This window comes from Gymnoscopelus braueri, assembly GCF_963280865.1.
Source record: "Gymnoscopelus braueri genome assembly, chromosome: 4".
NCBI classification, from domain to species: Eukaryota; Metazoa; Chordata; class Actinopteri; order Myctophiformes; family Myctophidae; genus Gymnoscopelus; species Gymnoscopelus braueri.
In genome coordinates, this window is record NC_137605.1 from 13140027 (window position 1) to 13160394 (window position 20368).

Consider the following 20368-nt stretch of genomic DNA (forward strand, 5'->3'; position numbering starts at 1 on the left):
CCCGCCTAGGGAGCCAGAGGCCCTGGTTGCCCCAGGTACGATTCCAGGCCACACCAGCATATGTGTCAATGAAATGAAATTTGTCCCTGAGCAAGACTCTTAACCCCTAATTGCTCACAGGCCCTCTTTGGAAACAAGACCGCAAGGACTTTCATGATTAGAACGTGCTTAAACCTTCGATAAGTAGGCCTAAGGTGTAATATTTGTACAATTGCTCCAAATTTCTACAAAACCTGTTCAACCAATCATTTTGGGGCACAAACAAGTTGAAGGATAAAATTAAGTCCGATAATAATGTACCTGCATGTTCACATCATGTATACTTTGAGTACTTCTTCCACCACTGTGTCGCTTGTTTCACTCACATGATGTGGCAACCCTGCTGTCAGCCAGCTTTCTGCTCCTCCACAGAGAGAAGGACTTAGAGCAGCACCGTGTCAACAAACTGTCACTTCTGTGTCACTTCTGTCACCTGCATTAAATGGACACGTTCTGACAGCCACCTCTCAAGCTCAAGGACCGTGGTGAGCGCTCATACAAGCATCGGAATCGACCCGACAACAACCAAGAAGAGTGAATGTAAGTGCATACCTGCCTGGTTGATCTGTCCAGCTAGCATGCTAATGCGCTAACATAGCATAACACTGACTGTGTGGAGGCCTGACATCATACAGTGTACTGTAGCCAGCTAGCTTAGCATGCTAGCAGCTAGTCTTGGAGGGTTTGTTTACATGTTGGGTTGTCTGCTAGCATGCTAACAGCTAGTCTTGGAAGGTTTGTTTACATGTTGGGTTCTCTGTTAGCATGCTACATGCTAACAGCTAGTCTTGGAGGGTTTGTTTACATGTTGGCTTCGCCTCCCAGAAAGCTGTAAAGCTGGTTGACAGTCAGATAGCTCCCTCTGCGTGTCTGTATTCTTCATTTACACCAGCTAACATGACTGTCATCTGGGTTGTTTAGTGTCAAAAGGCTGTAAGACTTCACTCCGTTAGGCTAACGTAAATGTTAGGATGGATACAGGATAGGTGGGCACTTATAGGGACATCTGGGCACCTCGATGTAAAATGGGCTATTTTGTCCAAAATAAATAAATAAATATTTGGAAAAAAAGTAAAGTATACATGGTTAAACATTATACAATTAAGGTCTGATATTTTTCAATTGCTACACACAGCTACAAAACCTCTATATCCAGTCATTTTGGGGCATAAACAAGAGGTTGAAGGATATTTATTAAGTCTGATAATGATGTACCGTGCAGGTTCAGATCATGTATACTTTACATTACTTAAGACCATTTTTCTAATATATATTTTTTTTTAACATTTTGGACAAAATAGCCAATTTTGCATGGAGATGTCCCTACTAGTGCCTACCTATCCTGTATCCATTAGGTTCAGACAGCTGCTTGCCTCTATAATCAGGATTATTGAATTCAGCGAATGTGCAACAGTAAAATCCTCGTTACTACTATTTCAATTGGGTTAAGTTAAGGTTAATGGGTGAATTTACAGGATTTACAGTGTAGTTTTCGGACTGTTTATTATCACCATGCTAATTCAAGTACAGTGGTGGACAAAGTACTCAAGCCCCCAGAGTCTTTAGTATACTTACGCCTTGTCGAATATTACTCAGCTGCTACAATTGAAAGGTGTTCTTCTGTCAAATTTGTACTTAAAGGAGTCCTTTTTTGGGTGAACTACTCCTTTAAGTTAAAGTACAGGAATACTTGCTTTTAAAAATACATAAGTATTCAAGTAAGTAAGTATTCAAAACAAAAGTATAAATTACAGAGTACACCATCTTTTTATTATCAATGCATTGCTGTATTCAAAAAGACAGTTAAAAAAAATATATATATAAATATATATATATACACTAGTGAAAAATATCATCTAAAAGCTCAAGCAGAGCTTGTAGATTTGCTATTTGCACTATATTTGAAATAGGTCTAGTGGTTTATTCATAATGTACTTTTCCCTTCCTAGAAATGTAGTGCAATCAAAAGTACAATATTTGTCTTTGAATGACATGTTGTGGAGTGAAAGTATCCAAAAATACAAATACTCATGTAAAGTACAGTACTTAAATGCATGTTGTTTCTGTCCACCACTGCACAAGTATAACTAGTGTACTGTTGCGTAATAATCATTAACTTGACATGGTGCCTCTCTCTTTTGTGTTTTTTAACTTTTATTGCAGCTCTTTACGACAGAAGAACAGAGTAAATGTCATCTGATCTCTGACCCCGCACCCCCACCCACCCCACCCGGACCCTCCCTTCCAGCCTACTGTATGAGCCGCAGCGAGGCCATGTCTTCTGTGAACATCACCAGAGACATCCTGCACAGGCAGATCAGGGTAAGTTAGGCTGGGAACTTGAAGTGGGAACCCACCAAAAAAAAGCGTCACTCACACGCTTTATTGTGCGCTGACAGAGGTTTGTTAGCGACTGTTCTCGCCAAACCTGGCCACAGCTGGATGTATGGTCAATGCGTTTCAATGAGAATGCGCGCGAGTGGAGTGTCCATGTGAGAGCGGCTGCATTCATTAACACGGAGCGGAAGAAAATCACCGTCCGTGCACGTATGCTTGCGCTCCTTTTGGGTTTCAAGTGTTAGGCTCTTTTTCACTACGACGGCTTTTCGGAAAGGGAGGTGATAGAACTTTTTCTATCACCTCCCTTTCCGGAAAAAAAGTATGTATTGGGCATAATAACCCAGAACTAGGGCTGGGCAATGTGACTTGAAATATCACAATTATTTCAAACCTTTGCCTCGATTTACAATTAATGAACAATTGTTATTTTTTTATCACAGTGAAAATAGCAAATATGCAAGCAGTGATGGGAGGTGTTGAGCTGATAAGAACCTTTTGTTTCATGTCCCCAGGACAAGAGAGCGCTGGGCTTCCAAAGGTTCCATCATGTGACTGAGCCCTTTATCAAAAGACTGGGGCTGGAAGCTGAGCTTCAGGTGAATTGTCACTTTTGTTTTACACATTTGCGTGTGTGCGCAACTGTGAATGGATATGTGTGTTGCATTTGAGTGTGACAGAACATCTAAGGGGGAAGCGAGAGTAACGGAATACTTCCACCTGTGTACCTTTTTACGAAACAAAAACAGAATAAAAAACCTTTTCTCCTAATAATTTGTATTGACAGGGTCATACTGGGTGTGTGAATTGCCTGGAATGGAACGAGAAAGGAGAGTAAGTATACAACTGAAACTTCTGAGTCCCATATTCTCATTATATTGTCTTTGCGTAACAGGGAGTGTTCATTTAACTCAGAGGGTACAAATTGAGCCAAATGGCCCCGAATAGCGACTGTAAGAATTGTGTTACTGATCCAGGATCAGGTAACCATGTAATTTAAAAGTTAACACTGTTTTCATCCAGCTTATGTCCATGCAGCCCTTATTACTGTCATCACCTTTACAGTACGTAGTACTCACTAGTAAGTTTTAAGTGGTATATGCATTAACCACTTAAACCCTACAATTTATACTTTGTTGACCGGCATCCCTCAGGCCCAAGAGATCCTTATCCGAGTGGATCAGATTTGGATTTTGGGTGTTAAAATATTATTAGAAAAACTTTTATTTCTTATTAGTATCGACATAATGTCTGCTGAGATAATTATATGACCCCAATGTTGTTTTCTTTTTCTCTTTTTTTTAACATTTTTTTTTTTTTTTTTTCCCAAATCTGATCCACTCGAATAGGGATCAACAGTTTATAACTCTTGGGCTTCTGATCTATACTTAGTCCTCTCCTTTTTCCCCTCTACACCAAATCCCTTTGCTGAAAATGGCAAACGCATTGGAATTATTTTCACTATTTTCAGAATGTTTGCCCCAGAATAAGGACGCTAGGTTTCATGTGGTTTAAGGGCCACAACCAAATGTCTCTTGAAATGTACTTAAGCCATTCTTTCTACTTGCATTCAGTCTGCTGGCCTCTGGCTCGGATGATCAGCACGCCATCATCTGGGACCCCTTAAAACACAAGAAGCTTACTACTATGCACACTGGCCATGCAGCAAACATCTTCTCTGTCAAGGTAACATGTACATTCCAAATGAGAGGTACAAAGATGGTGTCAGCAAATCTTTCACAATTAGAAGTACCTACCTATTTTGTCTCTAATTACCCTCCTGTATTCCATAGTGGGACTGTACATACACTGCTCTCTCTTTCAATATTGTTTTATTCATTTTTGGCCAGATTAAGTACACATTACAAAGACACCCTTTTTTAGGGGGGCTTATTTTTGCCTTTATTGATAGTTAAGAGAGACGGGAAACAGGGAGAGAAAGTTATGACATGTAATGACATGCAGCAACTCGGGCTCGGGAATCGAACTCGGGACCTGCTGTCAGGCATCAGAGCCTATGTGGTACACGCCTTAACCACTGTACTATCGGCGCCCCACAAAGATACTCACTTAGGACAACATACAAAAAACCTCTGATTTGTTGTTCTGTAATAGAAGTCTGTTATTGGTCTGTGGTTGATCTAAAGGGGTACATGATTGGTCAATTCATAATGTCTGTCACACTTTTTTTGTCTTAGAGGGTGGTCCTTATTTAATCGTATGGCTACTATGAGACCACTTATTCGTTCGTCTCTTTGTGCAGTTCCTGCCTCACTCTAATGACCGTATCTTGGTGACGGGCGCGGCGGACACAAAGGTCCACGTGCACGACCTGACGGTCAAAGAGACCATCCACATGTTCTCTGACCACACCAACAGAGTCAAGCGCATCGCCACCGCGCCCATGTGGCCCAACACCTTCTGGAGCGCTGCGGAGGACGGCATTATCAGGTCAGAACGCAGAAAAATAATAGACCCTTCATTATGTGATGGGATCAAATTGTCATTGACCTTCATGGTGAATTCTGGGTGTTGTAGTAGCCTGGAGCAGGGTGAATATTGTCGCTGTCGGGATAGAAACCTTGTATCTCCATATTATTTCAGGTTTTTATGTTTTCATAAGTTAATGCCCTACAGTACGTTGTCATATGACATTGTTATGCAAAAGTACTGTAGCTAGTAGCGGTCTAAAAGCTCACAACACATCGCATCGTAACACTTAAGCTTGTAGATCTGCTATTTTTGCTATTTATAAAAAAGATTGACCAAATTAGGGGGACGCCAGGTTGGAAGTGGTTAAAGCGACACTATGTAACTTTTTTTTCATTAATAACATGTAATTGCGTCCAATCTGTATGGTAGAGTATGTTAATACAATATAACTTATATAAGTGGGGTGGTTGTTTTTTGTCTCCCTGCTCTTCTGTTGAGAGCTGATGGTGTTTAGATGGTGTCAAAGGTCATGTGTCACCTAGACACTGGATCTGACCTGAGGTCAAGATTCAATTTATCCCCTGAGCAAGCAGGCAGGCTCTATTAACACATTCCATGCCAGACGTTAATCTCATTATGTACTCACCAGTGCCAACGTGTTATTGTTGTTTTTTTGTTTTTTTCACGTCGCCATAGACCTTGTTAAAATCCTTAAGATTGAGCTGTGCACTGTTTGTAAACATCGCCGACATCTCACTGATTCTACCAGTGAAATCCACGTGTCAAACGGAGCTCCATTGTTGTAGTTAGAACGGTTTACGTTAAACAGTGATATGCGAGGAGAAAAAACTACAAGGAGAAAATGGAGTTTCAGTTTCGTCATTAGAACGAGGGCCGACGGGATCGGCAAAACCGGATCCCAAATAATTCTGTTTCCGGTGGTCAAACCGGAATCGGAAATGGATCAAAAAAATCCGAAAGTGCACTTTTGGTGAAATCAACGCGAACCAGCGGTTCGCGTAGATCTACGCGATTGGCACGTGGCGGCTTTAAATAGGTTCGCGTAGATCTACGCGATTGGCACTCAATGTGTTAACTCCATGGTAAAAATGTCAGCTCTAATACACAGATGAAATACATGTTTGTGCTGTACCCCACAGGCAGTATGACCTGAGGGAAAGCAGCAAACGGTCGGAGGTGCTGATTGACCTGACGGAGTTCTGTGGTCAGCTGGTGGAGGCCAAGTGTCTGGCTGTCAACCCGCAGGACAACAACTACCTAGCAGTGGGCGCCAACGGGCCCTTCGTACGCCTCTACGACATACGCATGATCCACAACCACAGGTGGGTCCTCGCTGCTCGCTCCAGAACAGTGTAGTTTGGGTTGTCAGCAAGAACTAGGGTTAGGGCTAGGAAGATAACGTTGCTGTCGAGCAGAAACCTCTCATCTCCATATTATTTTATTTATTTTTTTGCCGATTAACGCCCTACTTTGTCGTATAAGAGTGCCACACAAAAGGAGTGAAAATAGCTGATCAGAACTTGTAGATCTGCTATTTTCACTGTTTTTAAATAAAAAATGTAAAAAGATTAAAAAAGGAACTGTTGGACATACAAGGTTTCCACCCGACAGCGACGATATAAGATTTGGTCTTGTGCTGCGTTTACAGTAGCGGCGCCGAAAGCTACAAAACGACCAAGCATGGTCAGCTATACAGTTACCGAGTCGCCCTTCAAGTGTTGCTCAAGACGCTTGTTGTGTGTGGGAGTGACGAGTGAGAAAAATAAAAAAAGGAAAATATAAAGGCTTAAAAAGAATAGGGAACTGGCTGACGGCTATAATTCGTTTTTTTCCCCCCATAACAAGCAGGAATTGTGTGGAGAGAGAGACGGTGAGTGGAAACGATTAAACGAAAACATGTGATTGGTTGACGCTTCATTGCGTCATTGAAGCCAGCTAATCTTTTCTTTGTAGCTTCTGGAGCTCGGGCGTTGGGCATCACTTTGTACCTTCATGTCACTGGCTTCCACTGAAAATGGCTTGTAGCCTGTCAAGTTGTCACTGCTATTGTGAACGCAGCTTTATCGAGATAAAAACACTCAAGATAATTTCTACCATAGTGAATTTCTATTAATATCCTCACATGAACATGAATATCCTCATGAGCAACTTCAAAAAGCTGTCTAGTTATTAGCTAACATACCAGTGTTCTGGGTATTCTGAGAGAGTGTTTACTTTTTAGTGCCAGTGGGAACATTCTAACGCACCTACGAGCTCAACTAAAGCCAGAAAAAGTTAACTGAACACAACATTTTTGCACTTCAGAAAAGGACCATGGATTGGCACGCCTCACTCTCTAGGGCCACAAGTCTGGCAGGACTGTTTGATAACAGAAAAGTGCCCCATCATTGGCCTGGACCGCTGGCGTAGTGTAGCCTGACAACTAGGGGTGTGCCGATACACTAATTTCACCAAACGATACGATACGATATTTGGCTCACAACTTCGATACGATTTCGATACGATACGATACGCACTTTTTTTATTATGAAAAATATATGGGGGAGAAAAAAAGGAAATGCAAACAAATAATTCTGTTTTTGCATTATTCAGATATGCGAACTTGTAGCTTTTCAGCTACAATAGCCGTTTTGAATCCAAATAGGGCAATAGTGTGACATTGCATGCCTGATTATTATTATTGTAAAAAAAAAAAGAAATTAAAACTATATTTTTTTTTCCAAAACGATACATATCGTCACGAAAACGTATCGCGATATATCGCGGGACGATATATCGGCACACCCCTACTGACAACGCGTCGTGGGTTTGAGTCCCGATCCCGACAGCCTTTGCTGCATGTCACTCCCCATCGCTCTCTCCCCATTGTCCTGTCAATAAAGGGATAAAAAGCCCCAAAATAAATCTAAAAAAAAATAAGAAAAGTGCCCCCATTGTTTTTCAGCTGTTTTCTCTCTACACTAAATATCTTCGCCAGAAATAGCAGAACTACAAGCTCATAACACATTGTAGCTGTAGCCAACTGTTCGCCTCAGAATAGGGACACTTTTCTAAAGATATTTTGTCAGTGTCTATACATGGTACGCGCCTTAGCCACCCAGAATAAGGACACAATGCTCAAAGTGATGCTTTGGCCATACAGAGTTGTTCAGAACATTTCCATGGATATTTGTCAGTATACTGTCATTGTGGTCGTATCCTGCTAACAGGTAGGCCTGTCACAATTATTACATGAATCGCAATTATTTGAGATAATCACAATGATTTTTTGCATAATCGTCATAATCATTTCACACATTTTCAAATATATAAAAAAATAAGAAAGAAATAGCAGATCTACATGTAACTTTTTGACGCGTTGTAAGCTTGTAGATCAGCTATTTCTGCTTTTTTTTTTTACATGTATAAAAGTATTAAATATTTCAATAACGTATTTTAATATTTCAGTTATTTGTCATTTCTGCCCTGTGCAATTTTTGATTACGAAGCCTAAAAGGCTTCATTTGTTCCAAACACACAATTAATCGTTAATTCGCAATTATTTGTCAACTTAAATTTGTAACTGTGACAGCCCTACTAACAGGCACGGTTAAACGGGACATGTTTGTCTTCCTTCTCATGCAGGAAGTCCATGGGGGGCACGTCGGCGGCGGTGCACACGTTCTGTGACCGGCAGAAGCCCATCCCAGATGGAGCTGGCCAGTATTACGTTGCAGGTGTGTGTGTAACATTGCTGTATCGCCTTGTAACAATGGGTCTTACTGTAGGTAATAGCCTGTGTGGTTAAATGTATGGATGAGCATTGGGAAGTGACTCATCGTATGACCCGTGCCAAAAATAGCCGAGCTGCAAGCTCACACAATGGCGTGTTGTGAGCTTGTAGATCTGCTACGGAGTATAAATTAGGCATAGCGTTTATTTTTCAATTCATTCAATAATTGAGAAGTGCATTTAATTTAAATTTTAATCTTTTATGTATATCAACAAATCAACGTGACAAAATGCATATACATTTTCTTATAATCAACTAAATTGATTAGTCTAATGAATCACTTAAGCCCTATTTTATCCTTCATCATACAATGCTGTGGCACAAAAATAGCCAGTTTACAAGCTCACAACGCATTGAGCCGCCTTGCAAGCTTATAGATAGGCTAATTTCTGCTATTTTCGAAAATCAATTATTTCATTTAAATCGATTATGTTTTATAATCGATTCCATTGATTAGTTCGATTAACTGTTGCACCTGTAATTTTGATTTCATAGTCATAGTATCCGCTATGATCTTTTCCCCTGTGCTGTAGGCCACCTCCCTGTGAAACTCCCTGACTACAACAACCGCCTTAGGGTCCTGGTGGCGACCTACGTGACCTTCAGCCCCGATGGGACGGAGCTGCTTGTAAACATGGGTGGAGAGCAGGTAGAGCTGGCCAATTAGAATCAGAATCAGAATCCCTTTTATTGTCATTGTGTGCAAGCATTCAACAAAATGATATTGCCACTCTGTTGATGTCATTTCACTGCATACAAACACAGACAAGACACAGACACAATACACAATTAAAAACCATACAAATATAAAAAGTGATATCCATATACTACTATCATATCACATTCATAAAGTAGTGTCATGTCCATATTGTTGCTGTCGGGAAGAAACCTCTTATCTCCACATTTTGACTTTTTTTGTTTTTTCGTAAATTAATGCCCTACTTAACACATTGGGTGCCAGAGGTTTATTAAAATATTATACGTTGAGTGCCAGAATTTTTAACCATTTTTGAACCTTTTTCAAGTAGTCACAAAATATTTTCAGTGATCACCGTCCTCACGGTGATCCCCTCATTACACACATAGAGGTCTCGTACAATCGGGGGGGAAAAATTTAAAACATTCGGTAATCCGTTCCATAGTTGCAGCCAGTTGAAAATAGTTAAATTAACATTGTAAAAAAAAAAAAGTACACAGGAGCCGAGATACAGGTTTTTGAAGTCATAAGTTAACCAGGAAGTGGATTGGAGTCTAAATCTTCGAAAAATGATATCTCCTGGTGCTGTGAAGGAAAAAAATATATTCTTTTTTTTTTCAAAAAACGGTTTTGGCACTCAACGTCAGTTTTTGAAAAGAAGTATATATACGGTTTTGGCACCCAATGTGTTAATCATACTACAGCGTCACATAAAAGCATCAAATGTAGCAGATCCACAAGCTCGAAGCGTGGTGCGAAGCAACTTTTGCTATTTTTTTCATTTGAATCCTGAAAAGTAACCGTTTTGGACATACAGTATGAGGTTTGCACCCGACTGACACGATCTACGTAATTCATCACGGTAGACCCAAAATTCATCGCAACCGACATTTAGAACCCCCCGGCTCACCTACAAAGTGTTTTTACATTGTGGTATTGCTACTTATTCTGTTTACTTATTCCATCACTGTCTCTAGGTGTACCTATTTGACTTGACCTTCAAACAGAAGCCGTACACCTTCTTGCTTCCAAAGAAAGAAAAGAAATGCCAATCGTCAGGTATGTCCTACCCGTTTCAAACCCGTTCTCAAACATTTTCATGTCAAGAATTGCGTTAGGTTGCAAATCCCCATTTTGTTCCAAGGACCGCTGCAAAGAAGCTTTTTGTTGTTAGATTTGATTTAGAAACCTATAATAGGAATAGATTTGTTTCTTATTGTCATTAATTGTACTGTTGTGATTATTAAAATGGGGATTGACGACCTTTTTGTGTTTTTGTTTGTTTTGCCTATTATTTGTGTGGAACCTTCCCATCAGATGGGGATGGGTACCAGAATGGGAAGACAACCAACGGAGTGTCAAATGGAATCCACCTACCAGCCAGCCATCTGAGACTAGCTGAAAGCAAGATCTTCTCTGGGTACCAGCTGTGTTCTCCTCTCCTTAATTACTGCTTACAACCACATAATGACTGATGACTGAACATAAGCCAATCTTTTCTTTCTGTATTCCTTCTCTTCTCTTCTCTTCTCTTCTCTTCTCTTCTCTTCTCTTCTCTTCTCTTCTCTTCTCTTCTCTTCTCTTCTCTTCTCTTCTCCCTTCTCTTCTTCCTCCCTGTAGTTCTAGTGAGCTCCCTCCTCACTTGGAGAAGATCAAGCAGCAGGCTAACGATGCGTTTGCGCGGCAGCAGTGGACGCAGGCCATCCAGCTCTATAGTCTAGGTATTCACCAGGCCAGCCGCAACGCCATGCTGTACGGAAACCGAGCTGCTGCCTACATGAAGCGCAAGTGGTAGGCCTAGTCTCATTTATATCTACTCTACCTTAACAAAGGTATTTAAATTCATTCAACACTTTTATTGAGCTATACAGTGTTTGTCCAGTAACACGGTTCTCCTCATTTCATCCAGGATAAACAAGTGATATTGGAAGTGCATACAAATAAATTAGCAGACAAAATTGGAGCTGGAACACTATAAAATTAAAGCTGATAAATGGCGTTTCTTTGCTGATTGGATGAAACTTGCAACCAACCTTTATTAACGAGCCGGGGAGACCTCTGTTACTTAACCCATTTAGACCTGAGGCCTAAAAACGCCTTCTAAATTCTGAAAAACTTCAAAACATGTATTCAAAAATTACAAAAAATGTTTGTTGCTATATACTGTATATAGCAACAGGAACCCCAAAAGGGGTTTCCTGAAAGGTATAGTTACAAATAGGGGTTCCCGCCCAAAATGGGTTAACAAACACTAGCAATGATTACTGTCAGAATATAATAGAGGTTTAACTTTTTAGCAAAACAAGTATATCAATCAATTACAGCAACTTTAATATCGGGCATCCCAAGGTACCTGCTTGTTAGAATAATTTAGTATCGCTAATAGAAATAAATGGGGTCAACTAGCCTTGTTATGTTTTTGTATATTATGTTCGTGTCAAAGTATGTTATGTCATAAAATATATAAAAGCTATAAATAAATCATTAAAAAAATAGAAATAAATGGGGTCAACTAGCCAATAGCTATTGTTTAGTAAATCTGGGAACCCATTCGTTTGTGTTTGGCTCCTCCCCTTTCTTAGTCCACTTCCTCCCTAAACACTACATGTTTAGTGCAGTGGTGCTGACAGATTCTTGAGAGATACTGTTTAGTAAGCCCCTTGGCCACTATGCCTTTTTAAAGGCTATAAATGGCGTTGTCAAGTGTACGCGTGTTTGTGTATGATGTACATACGATGTGTGTGCACGCTTCATAGGGACGGCGACCATTACGACGCTCTCAGGGACTGTCTGAAGGCCTTGACTCTCAACCCCGGTCACCTGAAGGCCCATTTCAGGCTGGCCCGTTGCCTGTTTGAGCTGAAGTACGTGGCCGAGGCCCTGGAGTGTCTGGACGACTTCAAGGGCAAGTTCCCGGAGCAGGCCCACAGCAGTGCCTGCGACGCCCTGGATAAAGACATCAAGGCTGCCCTTTTCTCCAAGACAGATTCAGGTGGGATGGTGCACTACACTTATCAAACTAACGATAACATAACGGCCTATATACATGGCCTTTTATGTCATTTTCACATGATCTACAGCAACGTTTGGGGGCAGCGGTGGCTGTCATAGACATATATAGGTAGACGCCTCCTCCGGCTCTGAGGCGTCTGTATCTCGGGCGCCATTTTGGAGAAGGCAAGCTTCCCGACTACTGGCCAATCACAGCGCGTCTTTTCCGGGACTTGGCAGAATCTAGTTGTATATAAAAATATAACAGGATATTTTTATACAACTAGATTCTGACAAGTCCCGGAACAGACACGTTGTGATTGGCCAGTCGTCAGGAAGCTTGCCTTCTCCAAAATGGCGGCCGCAATACAGGTCACTCCAATGAACTGCAGAGGCCAATGAGGTATCTAGGTTTCTATATCTATGAAGTGAACGACCAACACTCACCCCTCCCTCAACACTGTTGAAGTGCCCCAACTGCGTCGGTGGAGCTGCTCAATGGCTAACGGTGTGTGTGTGTGTGTGTGTGTGTGTGTGTGTGTGTGTGTGTGTGAAGCAGGGCGTTGGTGAATAACAGCATTCGTGCTCAGCTGACCTCCCCTGGATAAAGTTAAAAAATATAAATGGATCACTCTGACAATTACTGTATAATGCACACGTATCTTAAAGAATTATGGTCATTTTAATCACTGCCGCAGTTGAAGCTGATATCTACATCTATCGTAGTACTATATATTATCTCTATCTCTATCTCTATATATCAGCATATATGTAAATCAGCATAGTTTGCTCCAATGACATGTTTATACATGTCTCCTATCGATGTCAATACTGCAGCTGTGGCTCATTAAACTGGAGCTCATGAACATGTCGCTAACAGTGGATCTTGATATAAGTAGTAGCTAGTATTTCCATCTACACCAAATCTCGTCACAGAAAACAGGCGATCTACAAGGAGACGCGTATCGTCATTGGGGCCAACGAGGCCATGGCCCGGTCTGTAAACCCAGCTTGTCCCTGTGTAGGGGGCAAGATCCGCCAGGGGAAAAAAACTAAAAATCAACATTAGCAGCACCTCACCCTATTCTGTTGTAGCCGACCACAGAAAGTCGCCTTTGTTTTCAAATGGGGCTCATTTGCATTCGGCCGAATTGTTAATGAGTGGCCATTAAAAAAACAGTTTAGCCGTCAAACCGGTTTCCTGCCAGGTACACAGTATAAAGAGGGCCCCGAAATAGCTTCACATTTCATTATTGTTGTGAGTAGCAAAAAGGAAAGCTCGGCCGTCCTTCTCTCCATTGCGCAGAGACGGTCACCTCTCTCCATTCAGAAATGGAATAGATCCGCGGAAAAAAAATGGGGCTGTGTGTTTTGGGACGAGCGTTCCGTTTTCCACCCGGAATGGCTCCGTAATTCTCAATAGACTTATCAGCCGTTGTTGCACGAACCCCCCCCCCCGGTTCTGGCCCGGTCAACGTTAGAATCCACCAAACGCCACTGTCTACAAGTAGCCGAATGTTCACTCCCCGAATAGGGACGCTAGGAACATTTCAACTGCATGTGGTATGGTAGTGGCTCAGGTAGTACAGCAGCTGCTTGGGAATCGGTTTCTGGTCTGAACACCAGCTCCCCCATGGGTTAGTGTCGAAAGTGTCCTTGAGCAAGACACTGAACCCCTAACTGCTCCCGATGAGCAGGTCAGTGCCCAGTGGTGGAAAAAGTACTCAAATTCTTTACTTAAGTAAAAGTACCAATACTGTAATATAAAAATACTCTGTTACAAGTAAAAGTCCAGAATTAAAAAATTACTTGAGTAAAAGTACAAAAGTATTGGCATCAAAATGTACTTAAAGTACCAAAAGTAAAAGTACTAAATATTTGAAAATAGCCGATCTACAAGCTCACAACGCGTCGCGATGCGACGCGTTGTGAGCTTGTAGATCTGCTATTTTCAAATAGCCTATGTATAAAATAGGGCTAAAGTGGTTAATGTATGTTTCATTATATCATAGTTTATATCTGAAAAGTAACTAGTAACTAAAGTTTTCAAGTAATTGTAGTGGAGTAAAAGTACAATATTTGCCTCTGAGATGTAGTGGAGTAGAAGTAAAAGTATTGGAAATTGGAAATACTCAAGTAAAGTACAAATACCTCAAAATTGTACTTAAGTACAGTACTTAAGTAAATGTACTTAGTTACTTTCCACCACTGTTCAGTGCCTTGCATGGTTTCCTCCACCATGGGTGTGTGAATGTACAGGTATGTGTGAATGGGTGAACGTAATGCACATTGTAAAAGTGCTTTGGATAAAGGTTGTACCATTGGACATATACCGTACGCAAACTAACCTTTTGCATCGAATGCTGCTTTGCCTCTTGTCCCCAGCAGATGAGAAGAAGTCGGGCGGTTCGGTGCATTTCCACTCGTTCAGCAGAAAGGAGTCGACCCCCGAGGACGAGATCGTGTTGAGGGAGCGTAGCTTCGACTACAAGCACCGTTACTGCGGCCACTGTAACACCACCACAGACATCAAAGAGGCCAACTTCTTCGGAAGGTCAGTGGTCAGGAACACTGTGACTTTATAGACCGTTTTTTGTAATTAATTCATTATGAATCCTAACTAACAAAATATCGCCTCAGTTCAAATGACATGGCATACAGTACGTGACAAAAATGGTGACGGCAAACCCCAGTAGTTCACAGACTTCACACTTAACCCCATGAATTGTGTATGTGTAGTATACTATTAACTCTTACCCTGCCAGAGTTTTTTCAGAACAGTCTGTAGCCTCTGCCAGGGTTTTGACCGATTTTGGTACCTTTTCGCATAGCCACAAAATATTTTTCTCAAGTATGATTGATCCCCAGAAAATTTCTAATCACAGATGAGATTCAGGTGTGGTTTCACAAATGTCAACGAGGTCAATTTGACCTTGTTGTCATGTGTTGTTTGATGTTTGAAAATAGCTCAAAACCAGTGGTTTCAAACCAAAAAACATTGTGAATTGTTTGTCCGTTTCAATTTTAACATTGAAGTGGATGGAGCAGCAAATCTTTGGAAATTGTTATCTCCTTATTCGTTTGGAATATCGAAAAGGTGTCAATACTAAATAATTAGAGAATCTTTTTAGAAATTTTTTTTTTTTTTTTTCTTTTATTTTTTCTTTTTTTTTTTTCAGGACGTTTTTAAACGTCTTTGGCAGGCAACAGCTAATTTCTCAAAGACGTTTATAAACGTCTTTGGCAGTTATAGAGTTAAATATTTAAAGTCCACAAAAATCCTGTAAAATACATTTGACAACACTCAACACAACCCAAGGGGGAAAATTAAATATCCCGTTCAAGGCTCTAGGCAAGACATGTCCAAAGTCCGGCCCGGGTGCCGATCGTAGCATGTGTGTGGGCAGATTGTATATGACCCGTAGCTTCCTTCCTAAAATGTATTTTGCCCGCCAGTATAGGCATGATGTGAAATGTATACATTTGAAGTGTCTTGAAATTAAGCTGGGCATATAGGCTTAGTAGAACTGCTTGTTCTTTGTGTTGTTGTCTCATTCTCAAGATGTGAAAGAAAGCATAATGTGTATTTTTTTTGTAGAGACCTTTTCACACCTGGTTACATTTGGCTACACTGCCAATTGAACTAAAGACAATTTATTGGACTGTAAATATAATAGCAATGCAGTGCATGCATGTGAAAAAAAGGCTGAATTGTTGTTGGCTGCACTGCCAACAAAAGACTGTTGATATTGCACTGTAATTCAAATAAAATTGTTGTAATGCGATGCATTTCTATATGACTTTGTTATGGTCTGACGACTCTGACCCCATGGTATTTTCATATTTTCAAATATGGCCCCCTTTGAAAAAACTTTTGGACACCCAAGCTGACACATATTTGGAACATAATCTAAAAGGCTTTCTAGTAATGTCGCCTTTACAATGAAAGGCTGCATGAGACAGTATATTAGATCCATGCAAAGCTGTGGCGGGGCATGTGGTATAATTAGGCTTCTCTCCACAGCAAAGGCCAGTACATTGTCAGCGGCTCAGACGATGGCTCTTTCTTCATCTGGGAGAAGGAGACCACTAATCTGGTGAGGATCCTCCAGGGCGATGAGTCCATAGTCAACTGTCTGCAGCCCCATCCCAGCTACTGCTTCCTGGCTACCAGCGGCATCGACCCTGTGGTGCGGCTATGGAGCCCCAGACCAGAGGTAAATCACAGAACATTCTCAGTTGGGGTGCAACAGTTAAATCGAACAAATCCATTTAACAGATTAGGAAATAAAACAATTAAAATTGTAACTTAATAAAATAGCAGATCTACAAGCTCATTTTGTACATCTGCTTTTTTTGAACATTTTTGAATGATGTTAAAATTGAACACAAATCTTCTCTTCTGGGGGTCCCTGGCACAAAACATTTTCAGATGGGGGTCCGCGGCCAAATATAATAATACACTTTTTCGGGTCTTTGGCACGGAAAAGTTTGAGAACTACTGATTTAGAAGGCATTTGTAGAATCGGCCTCAGGTCTTAATGGGTTAACTGCCGTCTCGTCCCCTGTGCAGGCGGAGAGCGAGAACGGACGCGTGGTGGAGGACATGGAGGGCGCCGCTCAGGCCAACCAGCGGCGCATGAACGCCGACCCCCTGGAGGTCATGCTGCTCAACATGGGCTACCGCATCACGGGCCTGCGCGGCGTCGGGCCCGAGGGCTCCGACGACGAGGACAGCTCAGAGGGTCAGGTGCAGTGTCGGCCCAGCTAAATGAATAGAACCCCTCTGACATTCTATAGAATGGAGGTAGGAAGCTACAGCACTCTCCCGGCTCCCCTCCCCCACCCCACCCCACCCACGTTAAGTGTGTTGTGTGTGTCGTGTGCATGCGTGCGCATAGAGGGGGAAAAGCACCATAGATATTCTTTTTTTTTTTCAATGTTAAATCTCCCCGCCCTCGAAACGAAAGCAACATCGATTGAGTGAATGTCACGTCACATCTCTGCACTATGCACCACCCGCCCAACCCCCCCCCCCCCCCCCATCCGAAAAAAGACTTCGGGGGGAGGAGACCATGTGTGGTGTCGGAACACAACCAACAGCATCACCTCCTCCTCCACCTCCTGCCTCCACCCTGCAAAGGTTGTGGGTAACAGTGGGCAACACCTCCACCGAAGAGGAGAGCACCCTCCACCACATCACTCCTAAATCCCTCCTCAGGTTTGTGTTGGTGAGAGAAACCCGCCAAGATTTGAACCCCCCCCCCCCCCCTCGCAGTGGGGCGACCTATTTTTCAGGTCGGAGCGTCGTCACCGGGAATGTCCTCCGCATGCGGGGGTGGAGGGGGATCTCGGCCCATGGAGGCTAGAAGATGGTACTGTGTCTGCTCTGCAGCCCGGAGTGCGTGGAATCACAGTGCCCTGCCATCTTCCCCCCCCCCCACCCTGAAAAAAAGAAAAAAACAAGGTTGCACACAGTCTCTGAAGTCTCTGATTTCTGAGTTACACTTGATTCTGTTTTCAGTTCATGGAACGTTGACCAGAGGATGAGTTCACAGGAAACCCAAGAAAAGGAAGGAGAAAAAAAAGATCACTCTCAAAGTCTTGAAAAAAAAAATTTGTTTTGTGTGTTAAGATCACGGCACTTTCCTGGTTTCTTTTTTTTTCTTTTTTTCTAACGGCTCTGTCTGACGAAACGTGTGGTTTCTCTTTGTCCAAAAGTGTGAATTTTCTGAGATTTCAAGTGGCCAAGGATTAATGTTGCATTTGTTTTCACTGTTTTGTCAAAACATAATTTCTGGCGTTCTATACTTCTTTTAGTGAAGGGGCTTGGGTCATGTTTACTGTTCTAAGGTGGTCAGAGGGAGGTCTGTACTGCCGCATGTCGTGGACAGCTGCATTTCCCATGCCAACTGTGGAGTCGTCTGGGAAGGAGTAGTTTTTTTGGATAAAGTACAGAACTATTGTTTGCAAATGTCATTAATGGAAGTCAATGTGGAGTGTGTGTTGGGGCACATACAGTAAATGGCTCTTTTCGACCACAAGAACTAAAGTTTACCCTGCTGTTAAACGCATTTCACAGGTTCTGAAAAATACAAGAACTGTCGTCACCAATACCTACTCGCCCTCAGTCAAATTCCGGCGACCACGGAACGGTCGGCACCAGATATAAAGCTTATGTTATGTTATCATGCATCTTCAAAATATAGTGGCTACTACAACATGACACTAAATAATGTGATCATACATGGCATAGGCTCAATGAACTCCCTTCACTGAAGCGAATAACCCACACAAAGTAAACGACATTCTATCTATAGGAATAATTATTTTTTTTAGGAACGCTCGGTGGGTTGACATACCTGGTGCCGACCGTTCCGAGGTCGCCGGAATTTGACTGGGGGCAAGTAGGTATTGGTGCCGACCGTGCCGGTTACCGTTCTGGATGTTTTTCCATAACGCTACGGCTCAGTTTCACGTAAGATTCTCTCACAACCCTAATTTGGGCCCTGCTCAGGAGGTAGTGCTAACCCTGAGTTCTGGCAACCCACAACTCGGAACGTATACTTTTTAAATAGCGAGAATAGCCGCTGTACAACCAAGCACAACGCGTCGCGTTGCAATGCATTGTAAGCTTGTAGATCGGCTATTTTTGCTTTGTTTTCATGAGTTTATTTTTATTTTTATGACGTACCTCCCTCTTCATGGGTGGTTCTGGTTGTAACGGAAATGTAGACGGAAAACCATCGCAGAACTTCACCTGTTCTGGAAGGGTTCAGGTTCTGGGTTAACCTTTCGTAGTGGAAAAGAGCTAAAAGAGAAGCATGAGTCCTAATATGACACAGACATGTAGGAGCATTATAGATACTAATTGATAGCAAAGTGGGAACTAGGAACATAAATGCACTTTCAGCTCTCCCATGGAGAAAAATCTAACTATTTTTGGAGAGAGACGGGCTGGTAGCTGTCTGTGGCACTAGTCTACTGCTGCAGTATATAGGACGATGTCTACTTTCTGGGGTAGGGCTGGGCCATAAGACTTCAAAGTCGCCATTATTTCAAACTTTTTGCCTCAATTACGATTAATGGATGATTTTGATTTTTTTTTTACGTGACAATAGATCTACAAGCTCACCGTGGCTATTTTCGCTATTGTTGAATGCCACCATTGTACTACGAAGTATAATAGGTGTTTGATCAGACTAGACTCGATTTAATTGATTACTTAAGGAGTAGTTCACCCAAAAAAAGTACTTATTTTCTATCAATTGCACACCCCATGAAGCCTTTCTTTGTTTTTGTCGCATTCGTAAGCCAAATAAATTGATTACCGTCTCCTACCGGCTAATGTATTCGGTAGGAGACTCAAAGGAGACTCTTTGTGTCTCCTACCGGAAATACACCCGGTCATCAAATTATTGGCTTAGGAATGCGACAAAAACAAATCCATGAATTCAAGGCTTCATGGGGTGTGCAATTGATAGAAAATAAGTAATTTTATGGGTGAACTACTCCTTTAAAATAAATGTATTAAAAGAGTTTTGTGTCAATTCGTTGATCTATAAGAAATACAAAATGATAATGATGAAAAATTACTTCTTCGATTATGAAGGTGGATTATTCGATTAACCTACACAAGCAGCAAGATTAGGTCGATTATTGGTTCTAAATTGTCGGATTGGATATATTTTCGGTTAATTTGCCCTGCCCTACTCTGGAGGTCTCTCTGGCCATAGTTATGGGCGAATGGGACAGAAGATCCATTCCATCTTTTGCCCATGCAACAGCTCGCAGGGTCGTCTTGGCCCAAAAATAGAGTAAATGTAAGGCTTGAGTCCTCAGTGTAACACTAGGCTTCCATGTGTGTGTGACTGTGCGTGTGACTGCGTGTGCGTGTGTGTGTGCGTGCGTGCGTGTTTGACCTTTTCTTTTTTGTTAAAAAAAAAAAAAGATCATTGGAGATACTATGTTTTTCTTTGAGGATATATGTTATGACGTTTGCTGCAAATTAATAAAACAAGAAAGATTCTTAAACATATTGTATTTCCACTCTCTTTGTATTTTATTGTAGACTATGG

The 20368-nt window shown here is 41.7% G+C and overlaps 1 protein-coding gene across 2 annotated transcripts; it reads left to right on the forward strand.

Annotated features, from left to right (window-relative positions):
* Positions 1–409: 409 nt before the first annotated feature.
* On the forward strand, positions 410–20333 carry wdtc1 (WD and tetratricopeptide repeats 1). 2 transcript variants are annotated; one of them, XM_080427447.1, is made up of 16 exons: positions 410–579; positions 2191–2361; positions 2892–2975; positions 3164–3210; positions 3951–4062; positions 4640–4827; positions 5970–6152; positions 8455–8546; positions 9136–9251; positions 10277–10358; positions 10617–10719; positions 10920–11090; positions 12056–12291; positions 14679–14844; positions 16315–16507; positions 16864–20333. In XM_080427447.1, the coding sequence occupies exons 2-16, from the start codon at positions 2296–2298 to the stop codon at positions 17059–17061; spliced, it is 2037 nt and encodes a 678-aa protein (XP_080283573.1). In that variant the 5' UTR covers positions 410–579; positions 2191–2295; the 3' UTR covers positions 17062–20333. The 2 variants fall into 2 exon arrangements, with proteins under 2 accessions (XP_080283573.1, XP_080283572.1); XM_080427446.1 differs by having other exon boundaries at positions 2203–2361.
* Positions 20334–20368: the final 35 nt, after the last annotated feature.

Coding starts and splice junctions, on each gene's coding strand:
- wdtc1 (XM_080427447.1), top strand. CDS start 2,296: ATGAGCCGCAGCGAGGCCATGTCTTCTGTGAACATCACCAGAGACATC. Junction 9,252..10,276: donor TAAACATGGGTGGAGAGCAG/GTAGAGCTGGCC, acceptor CACTGTCTCTAG/GTGTACCTATTTGACTTGAC. Junction 10,720..10,919: donor GAAAGCAAGATCTTCTCTGG/GTACCAGCTGTG, acceptor TCCTCCCTGTAG/TTCTAGTGAGCTCCCTCCTC.